This window comes from Nelumbo nucifera, chromosome 2 (genome assembly GCF_055504915.1).
Source record: "Nelumbo nucifera cultivar China Antique chromosome 2, China Antique-T2T, whole genome shotgun sequence".
Lineage (NCBI taxonomy): Eukaryota > Viridiplantae > Streptophyta > Magnoliopsida > Proteales > Nelumbonaceae > Nelumbo > Nelumbo nucifera.
Window position 1 is genome coordinate 21,220,639 of NC_142650.1, and position 12,448 is coordinate 21,233,086.

General features: G+C 33.7%; 2 protein-coding genes across 5 annotated transcripts in view; both read right to left on the reverse strand.

Moving 5' to 3' along the window:
* Positions 1 to 2,291: 2,291 nt before the first annotated feature.
* Positions 2,292 to 7,836, reverse strand: LOC104595427 (aquaporin TIP4-1-like). The gene is made up of 3 exons (XM_088898927.1): positions 7,671 to 7,836; positions 7,355 to 7,596; positions 2,292 to 2,744 (listed from the first exon to the last, which is right to left on the reverse strand). Exons 1-3 carry the CDS (start codon positions 7,795 to 7,797, stop codon positions 2,355 to 2,357), a joined length of 759 nt encoding a protein of 252 aa, XP_088755053.1. The 5' UTR covers positions 7,798 to 7,836; the 3' UTR covers positions 2,292 to 2,354.
* A 4,155-nt stretch (positions 7,837 to 11,991) lies between these two features.
* Positions 11,992 to 12,448, reverse strand: part of LOC104595133 (Putative eukaryotic LigT) — a 42,836-nt gene continuing 42,379 nt past the window's right edge. For all 4 annotated transcript variants that reach the window (XM_010255728.3, XM_088898001.1, XM_088898000.1 and 1 more), the window contains one exon: positions 11,992 to 12,353. In XM_010255728.3, coding sequence (XP_010254030.1) covers positions 12,164 to 12,353 — 190 coding nt within the window. In that variant the 3' untranslated portion in view covers positions 11,992 to 12,163. The remainder of the gene's footprint in view (positions 12,354 to 12,448) is intronic.

Here is a 12,448-nt window from a genome sequence, read left to right on the forward strand (position 1 = left end):
ACAAAATGGAACTATTTTTCCATCATGGTGGTGAGTAAGCAATTCAACCATGTAAGTTAAGTGGGCTAATCCATGATGTCATAATTAAATAAAAACTTTTAAAATATTGACAAAATAACAAATGTAGAAAAATTGGACACACACACACACACACATATATATATATATGTATGTATGTATGTATGTATGTATGTATGTATGTATGTATGTATGTATGTATGTATGTATGTATGTATGTATGTATGTATGTATGTATGTATGTATGTATGTATTATTCATGTTGGAAAGCAATCCAAAAGTAAAAATTATTTTTGTGGTGGCGAGTCAACAATTCAACCTTTTGAATTAAATATGCCAACTTTTAATATCATAATTAAATAAAAATATAATGATACAAAATTTTGTAAATAACATTTAGGCACCTATCTAATATTTTATATTAATCATATTAAAAAAACAAGTGTGATAAATAATAATTGCTTTATTGGTGTTGGAAATAAAACCAACCTAAAAATGAAATTGTTTTCTTGGTGACAAGTTAACAATTAAACCTTTTGGATGATATGCGTCAATCATTGATTTCAGAATTAAACAATAAAAATTAAAAAAAAAAGATAAAAATACAAAAAATATGAAAAAAAACAGAAACTCTATAGAAAAACATTTGGTCACATCTCTAATATTTCATATTAATCATATTAAAATTTAGATACAATAAACAATAATTGTTTTTAACTTTTTATTGATGATATAAATAAAATACAAAATTCAAATTTAATCAAAAAGTGAAATTGTTTTCCTATTTGATGGTAGAGCAATACAACATTTTAGGTCAAAAGTATCAACTTGTGAAGTTATAATAGATAATAAAGATTTATTTTAAAAAGATAAAAACACAAAAGTATACAAAAAATATATAAATTATGTAAAAACATCCAGGTATATTTTAACAAGATATTTCGGTCTCAGACCAGACTAAATTTGCATGGGCTATCTTGTGTACACTTTGCCAGAATTAATTACCACTTCAACTCTGGCTTAGAACCCTCTTTTCCCTTATTTGCAAGTGTATATAATAAATAGCTTCAGTTCTACTAAAAAGGCATACAGATACGTGTACTCTTCAAATGGGTGACTATGTATCACAATTTTCCGCTGTGAAAAGTAGGATCTGCTAGTACTTAAGCTAGACTAGACAAGCGTTGCCCAGCTTTTGGCACGGCCGGCCGCTTACCAGCTTTTAGTTGGGTTTAAGTAAGCTTTTCTCAAGCTGAGACAAAAGCTTAAGAATTGATCGGCTTGAGCTCAGTCGTTTTATTTGATAAGTCTTTTTAGAAAGATATTTCAATAATTTAGTAGGCCAAAATATATATTGAGGTTTTATGGTTTTTGTCTTTAAAAATTTGATAAGCAGCTCAGTCTAATGGGCTTTTAAAAGCCTTTTTAGGATCTATTTATCACATAGAAATATCAGAAAGCCTCATTTGAAGTTTCCTGAAATTCAGCATTTTCGATCTTTTTGTGCACGTGTCTTCTTAGCCTTTTCAGCTTTTGATTACCAAATAGAAAAAAACCAATTTTTAATCTTCTAAACTTGTGGAAACCAAGAAGACAAGAAAACATCGCATGAAAAGACTTATCAAACGCCACCTTAAATATTTGATATCAGGCCCATTTAAAACCAAACCAGTAAAACATTACTCTGGATTTTCGCATTAAGTTATACCCAGTGCATTAACTAATATCTAAACGAATCAGGCTATTAAAACGAGTTTAGCACCTTATTTTTCCAAAGCCAGAAATTCTAATAATGGGAAATTATTTTCCAAAATGTGGAAATGAGTTGGATTTGGGGGGTCCTTTTTTGTTTGCATAATTTTGCCATAATAAAGAATGGCCACTCTGAGGCATTCAGGATATTTTACCCATAAACTTTCTCAACCCATATCCTTACGCACAAGGCATTAGTATTAGAAACATCTTCCTATGAATGACAAAAAAGATATTATAGTGTTGTGTAGATAAGAATGTGAGAAAAGTTGGTGTAAGAGATTCAAGCTCGCCCTCTGACTTGAATCCGCCACAGAATCAAACTTGTAAGCCCTAGATTTCTATTACACCAATCAATGACCCCAAAAACCAGGTAGAAATGGCTGTAATTAGGGTTAAAAAGAACTCTAGTGATCCGGGCGCAAGATCTTCCTTACGGTTTTACCCTGCTACAGATGCATCGTCCCTCACAATCCCATATTTCCATGGTTTATTAATTAAGAATAGGTCTGGTAATTTGGATGTATTAGAAATTCTCATCTCCCACATTTTAGACTTTACAAATCTGCAGAAAAATGAATTTTCTACAAGTAAGATATAGTTGTAATACATATGAGAGAGAGAGAGAGAGATTTAGAAGGTGTGAAGAAGTTGTCATAAAGGAAGCCTGCGAGCACTGCACCCAGAAGGGGTCCCACCCAGTAGACCCAATGATGGGTCCAGTTCCCGGTCACCAAAACAGGCCCAAAGGACCTAGCCGGGTTCATTGAAGCCCCAGAAAAAGGCGCAGCTGCCAAGATGTTGGCACCAACCACAAGCCCAATCAGTAAGGGGCCCAATCCATCTAGAGAGCCCTTCTTTGGGTCCAAGATAGTTGCGTAGACGACGAACAGCAAGGAGAAAGTAATAACCATCTCCATTATGACTCCTTGTACGGGGCTCACCCCACTTCCAAGTGTCTGTACCGGAATATCCTGCACCACATTAACTAAATAAAAATTAAAGAAAGAGGGTATATCACAGGAATTGGGACCTGTTCTTAACACAGTGCTCTTCACAACGGTTTCATAGACACATCTCACCGTGCATTGAAAACATTTCCTACAAATAATAACACATAAGTATGGAAGATGTTCGCAATGAACGGTGGGATGTGTCTGTAAGGTCGGTGTGAGGCGTCATCTGTGAGGAGCAGATCTGGTCTCATATCAGGGTAATCGGGTAAATTGCAAATAGGTAGTTGGACAGTCTCACTTTTAGGGCCTAAGCTTTCAAATTTATTATTTTAATACCTAAAATTTTAGAAATATACATTTAAGTCCAATTCCATTAAATTGACAATATGATAAAAAGTAAAATTATAAAAATACCCATGTTCTGACACTTGTTTCACTGTTCATCTTTCTTGCACCTTTGGATTACAGGTGCATACAAGCAGTGACAAAGTAAACTCATCCCAACCTGTTCATTGGAGATGTCTCGTTTTCAAATACTTATTTTGTCGCCATTAATTTGCGAAGTCCAAAAGTAGAAGACAGATGAACAGTAAAAAAGAGTAAAAGATATGGGCATTTTTATAGTTTTACCCCTCACCATAACATTAATTTAACTAAATTGGACTTATATGTATATTTATGAAAGTTGAGGTATAAAATTGGTACATTTGAAAGTTCATTCTCTAAAGTGAGACTACCCCAAATTACAGGGTAACTATATACAAGTTACCTTTTTAATAATAACATATACCCACCCTCAGTTTTTAAATTTACTCTTTATTAATCTGAATTAATCTAAATCATACCCATTCATAAGCTATGCTCAAACCTTTCTTCAAATTTATTCTTGGCATGCCACTTGGGCAACCCGGATAAAGTGTTATACATGCCAAAAAATCAATTATACGGTTGAGATCAAAAGTTGAATTTGAGATACCACATCTATGGGCTACATCAACAACTGAATGTTAACTCAATTTTTATTTGCAGCGTGCATTTAATTTGCATTTGTGTAAATGTATGGGAGTGCAAATAGGCTTAGTGTATATATATTCAAGTTTATTTTTATTTTAGATTTGACTATGTCTTATTTGTTTAAGATGGATGTATTTGATTGTGGTATAAATTTCATTTGCACTGGTGTAAATGTATGAGAATACAAATAGACTGAATATAAATTTTGATTTACTTTTTTTCTGCTATTGATTTGCTTTTACTTCAGATTCGACCTTTCCTTGTTTGTTGTCAAAACTAAAATAGGAAGTAAAATGGTATGATCTTGCTTTATATGCAAGAGAATGGAAATAGGAGGATTGTTGGTTTGGGAGTAAGGTAGGAAGCAAGATAATATGGTCCTTACTTTATAAGGGAGAGAACCGAGGTAAGAAGAAGGTGCATGGTGCAAATTTTACATCAGGAGATTGAAATTTTACACCATTAGTGAGTACAAATGAGATAAAAAGCACAAATTTTGTATCCAAGTGCAAATTGTAGTTACAAACAAACAAGTACAAAACTGAACCAAGTGCAAAATTGTTATCTGATTCAGATTTACATAGCAAGCAAAGACGGCTTTATGAGAAATTAAATAGAAAGTACGATGCTTTACCAAAATAAAAGTAGAAAGTACAGTGATGTAATCCCTACCTTATATGAAAAAAAAAGGAGGCATGAGGAGGGTTATTTATTTGAGAGTGGCATATATAAGAAGATCCCCAATTTAATTGACTTGTGAAAGAATTGACAGAGGAAGGTGGTGTAAATTTTGCATCAAATTTTAGAATGCAAAATTTGTGTTCCCAATAAATACAGATGATATAATGATTATAGAACTTGTTGTCTCAAGAGGGAGTGCAAATCAGTCATAAACAAACAGATGTGAAACTGAACCAGATATAAGTTTTGCACCCATTTATTTGTAACTGTAATTTGCATTCTCACCTGATATTTGCACTATACAAATTTTGCATCCTACCTTCCTAATCACTTAATCTTATTTCACTCCGAAAAAAAAAAAAACCATTTTGTTAATATGAAGTGGATACCACATCACTCCACTTCAAATACAAACAAATAAAACAATTAAATCTAATATCTATATATATATATATATATTAAAGTAATGAAATCAGGGCAAAGTCTTCCCCAGTCAGACATGTGGCTTATTTACATTTAGACACCTGTCTTTGCAAGAAGAGAGACCATTCACTTATAGACTAATAAAGCCCAAAGCCAACTACCATGGCCATTTCTGATTTTGTTTTCTCTAAACCTTCACATACGTGTGATACTATAACTCTTCATACCTGAGAAGTGGGAAGTTCGCACTCTCAATCTCTTCCTAAAAAACACACAGTATCAAACAATTTTCAATCTTCAGACGTGAGAGGTGAGAAGTGGGAAGTTGCCACTCTCAATCTCTTCCTAAAAAAAGCATTAAAAGCATTAATAATTAATACAATGGTATTCGGGCATGTACCATTGAAAGCATTAATAATTATCAAAATACTGATATTTACATTTTAACATACCATTAATAATTAATTATCAAGACCCATATCAGTTTTATTCTTTACATAATATTTTGTTACAGTTTAATTACTGTTAATTATTTATAATTAAATGCAATTTTCTGTTAATTAATACTCTTAATTATTGTGTGATGCACTGTTATTTACTGTTATTTAATTAATAAACGTTTTATACTGTATGGTGCACTGTTACATAATATTGTTTTTTAATAAATATCGTTAATTATTTAAAATACTATAATTATTAAAAATAATGTTAAATAATAAATACATTTCTGTTAATAAATGCTGTTAAATGTAATTTATTACAATTTATAATTAATTGCTGTTAATTATATTACTGTGAATTAATAAATACTTTATTTTTAATGTCTTTACATTAATTTATTTAAATACTTTAATTATCATAAATATTAGATGTATTATTGTTCATTATACTGTAATTATCATTTATTTATATTATTATTATTAATGCTTTCTAATTAATTAATATCGTCTATTAATTACTAATAATAATTACTCACTGAATTCATTACTGATAATAATTTCTTATAATAATTACTGCTACTTAATTAATTAATACTAATTACTAACTATTAATTAACAACGATAATTAATTACTAAAAATATTTACTTACTGATAATAATTACTTATAATTAATTACTGATACTAATTACTTACTTTTAATAATTAATTACTGATAATATTTGTACTTATTAATTACGACCGATATTTAATAATGATAATTACTATTTCAAATTTATTCGTTTAATATTTGTATTAATTCATAATATTTAAAACCGATCTATACCGGTTTTATTAATTGTTAATTAATTAAGTAATTACGCTAATTAGCATTTATTAGTTGCATTAACAATTAGTTAACGTATTTAGCTAAGTTAACTAATAATTAATTATTAATTAATAACTAAATAACTATTAATTACATTACTTAATAAATTATCATCACTCATTAATAATAATAACCAAAATTTCAATATTTATAAAAATTTAAAATAAGTAATGATTATTGAATATTTACTTTTTATACTTATTTTCAATAATAATAATATTATATATATATATATATATATATATATAAGTAATGAAATCAAGCCAATCTCCCTCCCAGTCGGACAAACTTCACTTTTCTGGAAAAAACCAACCCCTAGACATGTGGCATTGTATAACAGGTGCCCTATTTTCATTAACAATTCTTTACAAATAGGTGAGAAGTGGATAGTTTTTATTCTCGATCTATTCTTAAAAAAATGGAGAAAATAAAAAAGTGGTTATTCATACTCACTTCTGCCTACATTCTTCATCTAATCTAAGCAATTTTTCATCTCTCAATCTTCGTTATCTACAGTGCTGCAACCTTTCTGGATCAGGTTAGTTTAGTTCGTAATACATGCTCTGTTTTTTTATAGAGTTCTGTTCTCTTTCAATTTTCTCTTTAATTCCCTGTTCAATCTTCGCAAAAGTAGAGAGAATACACTAAGGTATACTAGAATGGTATACTTTAGTACATGTTAACAAGTTTTTGTAGTACATGTAGACATTGAAGGTCAGAATTACCTGCAATTTCTTCCCAAGATCTCTTCGCGGCTATACCATGTGAGTTCCAAGAAGCTGTCCGATGCAAATATTTGCGAATTTGAGCGGTTATAGGATTGGTATGAATTAGGAATTCACTTACTGGAAGATGGGTTACGTTCAATATTTCGACTACGTACAATTGACCGAATCTACACTCAGCCTATTTGCATTTGCACCAGTGCAAATGAAATTTGTACTGCAAATTTGGTTTTTGGTAAATCCAAAAGTATTGAAAACAGCGGTCAGGAGGGCATGCTTAGCATTTGACAATGTGGATTCACAGTCAAAACCAACTATTGGACCAATTCACGTGGACCTGGGTCTCCATCTAATCCAACCCAACCTGCCGATCATTTTCCCGGTCAACCTTTCCGACAGGATGGCCGATCTGGGTTTGAGAAATTAGTCTTTGGCTAAACAATTAACAATATGGTACAGAAGGGGGAGAAGTTACTCACCAACCCTCCAGTGAGATACTTGAGGAGAATACAAGCCAGAGAAGATGCCAACAATTGAACAATCCAGTACAGGATTGATCGGAATACGGTAATGTGACCACTCACTACAAGACCGAGGGTGACGGCAGGGCTAAGGTTACCGGCAGAGTTGCTTAAACCGGCGGAGATCATCACAGCCGTCACCAATGCATGAGCAACAGCCACGACCAACAAGCCCAACAGGGGACTCCCAACCATTCGATCTGTTACAGCATTTTCGTTGTCGTAATAATTATCAAACATGTGCAAGCAACATGTTAGCAGAAGATTCACGTACCAGCAGTCATGGCAGCTCCGACTCCGGTGAAGACGAAGAGGAATGAGCAAATGAACTCGGCGACGAGGGACTTGAGGCAGCCGGTGTCGGTAGCTTCTCGGGTGGTGCCAAACGCTATCTTCGCCATAATTTGTCACTGGAGCGATATTACCAACCACCTACACTTCCTCGCTGATAAGCAAGCCAGGCCGATTTATATATTAAAGCTGTCAATGGGTCGAGTTTGGTTTCGCACAGTGTTGACCAGTTTAATCGGGTCTATAAAACCAATTAGATCCGATTATACTTGACATCATGATAACTTGGAACATCATTTTTTGATAATATAACCCTATTAAAAATAACAGTAAATAGTAAATTGTTTATATGTTGATAAAACCAAGTATTTTTAACCAAAATTATCTTATATATTGTCTATAAATTTTGTCCTTTAAAGTTTAAACATAAAATATAACAAGAATTGCAAATAAAAAAAATTAGAAGACCTTTATATATTATTTACTGTGTAATCAATTTAGATCTAAATCGGTTCTGAACAGTAAGAATCGATCCCGACACAAACCACAGAACTAGAAACGAAATTATCAGTTTGATCGATTTGTATCATATAAACCCGACCCATTGACAGCTCTAAATAATAATGTAGTGTAGAGAATAGAGAACTCTTGGGTTTTCTACTTTTTCACAACTAGATCATTGGATGTGTGTGAAGGGATATCTCCAAGGTTTTTAAAACCGATCTGGACAACAAACCAGTCAGGGATCCGGTTCTTGGGTTAAACGGTCCAATCGTTTGAACCGAACGGATGGCCCGTTCTGAAAAATAAAAATAAAAAACAGTCAAAACCGTTGATCGATTCAAACGGTTCAATCACCTGGGTCAGCGATTTACTAACCAAATCAATATTTTTTAGCAAAAATTCAGTTTTGGAGATCCGGTCCAACCGTTTGGTCCTGTCCGATTTTGAAAATCATGTGGTATCTCAACCTTCTTGCATAGTTGCATATTATTGGTAGGAGAAGCCGTTTCAGATGTTATGATTTGTCATTTATGAGGATGGCCTAGTAGCCCACTACCTACTAAAATCCCTTCATCACTTGGCTGTGTTACTGTTCGACAATAATGTTTTTTTTTTTTTGTTAATAATGATTAATATGCATTATGTTGTGTAAAATACACTAAGTATTGCATTGGGCCCTTGCACCCTCGTACATTTGAGCCAACCACTGGCCCAGTCCTATTGTCATCATTTAATTTTAGCAGTTTGGCCAAATACTTTAAAAACCAATCCGGACAGTGATCCGGTTTTCTTTCTGGGTGAGACATCTCTCCTTTCATGGTGAGATGTTCCTGATGTACAGTTGCAATGGCTGTTGGGTCCGTGTGTTGGGACCAGATTCGAATTGATGCTTCGACCATCCAAGTTGATATTAGACCATCAACTCTTCAAGAGTGAATGATATCAAAATTTAAAAGAGTAAATTTATTCTCTCTCTCTCTCTCCCTCTCTCTACCACTGTCAAACTGTTAGCAAACGGATTGTAAAATTTTTCTTTCTTCTGTTTTTAGAAGAAGAGAAGCCAATGTTTGCACTACAGACTATTAGCTGTCCACGAGTGGTAGGCTTCGCCTGACTAATGTGAAGCCCAATTACAGCAGACACAGGAGGGTTAGGTTCATGTTTTCTTTTTAATTTCTTGATTTTTCTGAGTGAACCTTTCTCTTTTAAATTCATAAACACCAATCGGGATATATCTAATTCGTCAGTGATAAACAAAGTGAACCTCCAATATAAATACCAATCTCCACTGTCAATTTGTACTTTTAATTCTTTATGATGTTTCAGGGTTAGGTAAGGTAGAACAAAGATTGAAAGAAACTTCAAAGGGATCATGAAATAGAAATAAAATATTCCCACATCTGTAGGGAAGGAAATCAGGCTAAGCTAATATGGATCATAGAAGTTCAATTACAGGGCTTTGCTCTGTATGTGTTTTGTTTCTCTCTCAATTTATCAAAGAAACATAGTTCAAAGTTTTATACATTGAAAATGCATGAAATGAAAAAACTGCATTCTGCACGTATTAATACTTTGAACCTTTGTTCCGAAAACTGCTACAAGTTGTGGAAAGAACCTCCAACTATTTGACCACCAAGCTTTTTGAATAAACACAATGTTCCTTTGAATTTTTAAACCCTTCTAAATTGATAATATCTAAGGGTCTTTACTCGATATTGGTCCCAGTTGAGGTATATAGATCATGTTAGAGAATAAAAACCTATTCAGGGTATTAGAACCTATTCAGGGTCTTTACTAAATATTGACATCACCTAAGAGCTTAAACTTATAGATTGAACTGTTCCTTGACATGATATTAGAACTATTTGACAAGTGATTTAGCGTTTGAGCCTCCTTACCCCCATTGTAATTAAAATTTCAGTACAAGGTATGGAAAGGTCTGTGTTTATCCCACTTTTAAGTTCAATAGGCATTTGCAAGAGGGGTGCATTAGAGAATAAAAAACTATTTAAGGACCTCACCTAACAACTAAAGCATTTAGGTTCAACAGTTCCATGACAGATCAACATGCATGTTGATGGGAACCCATATGCATTGTTACTCGTATTGTACAAAACTCAACACTAGAAAATTAGTAATTGATGCTGCTCGATCCGAGGTAATGCTTAAACCAAGGTCAGAGTCAAATAATCCTGCTAACTGGGCGGAACCGAGGTGGAAGGACGAGGCCGCGCTCCAAGATCTGAAACCAAGAAAAGTCAGCGGCCTGAGGAGTTATCCTCGAGTAGATACTCCGACGCTCAAGTTAATCGAGAAAAGTAGGCGATTGAGCCAAGTAGTTAGAGAATGGTGCTAGTCGAAGCAGAGTAACGGTATGAAAAGCAAGAATTGGATCCGTTACTTTGAGAAAGAGGTACCTTTTTATAGCCAAAGATGTGTCCTAATCGGATGAGACTTCCGGAGTTATCGAGATGAGATTAACAACCAAAGTCTTCGGGATAAGACCTAATCCCCAGCGGAGTTGTCCTCATCTGTACGATGATCTCTTGTCTTGGTTGCGCTTATCCACATGACGTGGTGCCGACGAGGAGGAAGAAATAAGGTGAGCCACAAGGGGGCATAGAACTGACGTGGCCGAGGTGATAAGATGGGCCGCAGAGGTGACGCGACACTGACGTGGCCAAGGAAATAAGATGGCCACATAGACAACATGTGACGTCTGGGGCCAGCTCAACCATAAACCAAACAGTAATAAATCCTTTCAACTCACTCATTTGGACAGGAAACTTGGTGGAAACTCTCTAATGGCAATGCTAGATCCACCATGTTTCCTCAAAAGATGTAAAAAAGGTTGAGATTCTTAAAGAAGTGAAGAAATGAAGGGGAAGAGAGAGGACATTAAAAATGTACGTATATACCCGATAATTATCTCTGTTGCCATTGTCATCGCCTTCACTGTCACCAGCATGCCCCCCGAACAACACTTCTTATACTTTCTAAAGACTTAAATTTGATGTAATACATAACACCACAACATGATCTGCCACCTTGTCTAATAAAGGTCTTATGTCTTAAACATCAAGAGCCACTTGGGACACAACATGCGGTGTATCCTACTTGGTTGGGTTTTGAAAATTGAAGGTGCATTTATACCCTTCAAGATATCATCATCCAAGCCTTGTCTCAACTATAGTGTTGTGTTCTACATGATCCTGACCCAATCATACACTCTTCAAGGTATATTAATAACTATACCTTTTTTTGGCTTCAAAATTATATATAACATTTAATATTTATATTAAATTCATACTAGCTGTCTAGCTAAACTGTCTTTGTGAGTGCAAACCTCATTTCCATATATCCAGTATAAATTATGGATTAAAATTTAAGTTTTTCCGTCTTTGAGTTTCTATATCCATTTGAGCCCTTGAATTAATTGTAATTGTATTTCTGAGATTGACAAGTTTCCCTAGCACACATCAATACCATATCAACGCATTAGTGTATCCACCAATACATTTCTTAAAATTGCCTTTCTAATACTGTATGTATTACAGATACTTTGAACCTTGATACCAACCAAATTTTCAAGTTATTTTAATCATTTCTTATTTGCAATGCCGCTGGGTTATAGGAAGACTGATAATCAGCAAACTGCAGTTGATATTTATGAAGCGACCATATTAAAATCCCATTCCCTTAATTTGCAGGAAACCTATTCTTGCATGGATATTCAACATTTCTAGGTCATCACTCTCTTACATGTTAATAAGAATTAATAGTTAAGCTAAAACTCAAAGTTATTCTGAACCCATTTCCTCCTGAGCTTATCATCTTAAGACCCAACATTCGGTCTGCAAGATATGGTGATCATACAATTTAAGATGCAACAAGCATGATGGAACATTATCAATTAACACTTGTACTGTTCAGTTTTTGTAAGAACAAATGAATCCATGGTGAGAGAATCATTCAAGATTCAACTTGCATAAATTCAGGAAAATGAATTTTAGCACAACAGTGATAGTACCCATCATCATCATATACAAACCTCTGTGACAGATGAGCCTCACGGATCAAATATTCCCCCCATTCCTCAGAACCAAATTGTTTGACAATGTCCCGTGCATCAAATGAATCACTCTTTCTTCTTCTCTTTCTCCTGAATAATCCCATCCTCATATTTTTAGCCATAACCTTATATTACAATGAATAGAAATATTGCAGAAAACTGAAAAAAAAAAAACAGAATGTAGA

What these genes read in the sequence shown, in the direction of transcription:
- LOC104595427 (XM_088898927.1), bottom strand. Translation starts at nt 7,797, where the DNA reads ATGGCGAAGATAGCGTTTGGCACCACCCGAGAAGCTACCGACACCGGC. An exon ending in CGGAGCTGCCATGACTGCTG is followed by an intron (nt 7,597 to 7,670) that starts GTACGTGAATCT and finishes ATGCTGTAACAG; the next exon opens with ATCGAATGGTTGGGAGTCCC. An exon ending in AGTATCTCACTGGAGGGTTG is followed by an intron (nt 2,745 to 7,354) that starts GTGAGTAACTTC and finishes AATGTGGTGCAG; the next exon opens with GATATTCCGGTACAGACACT.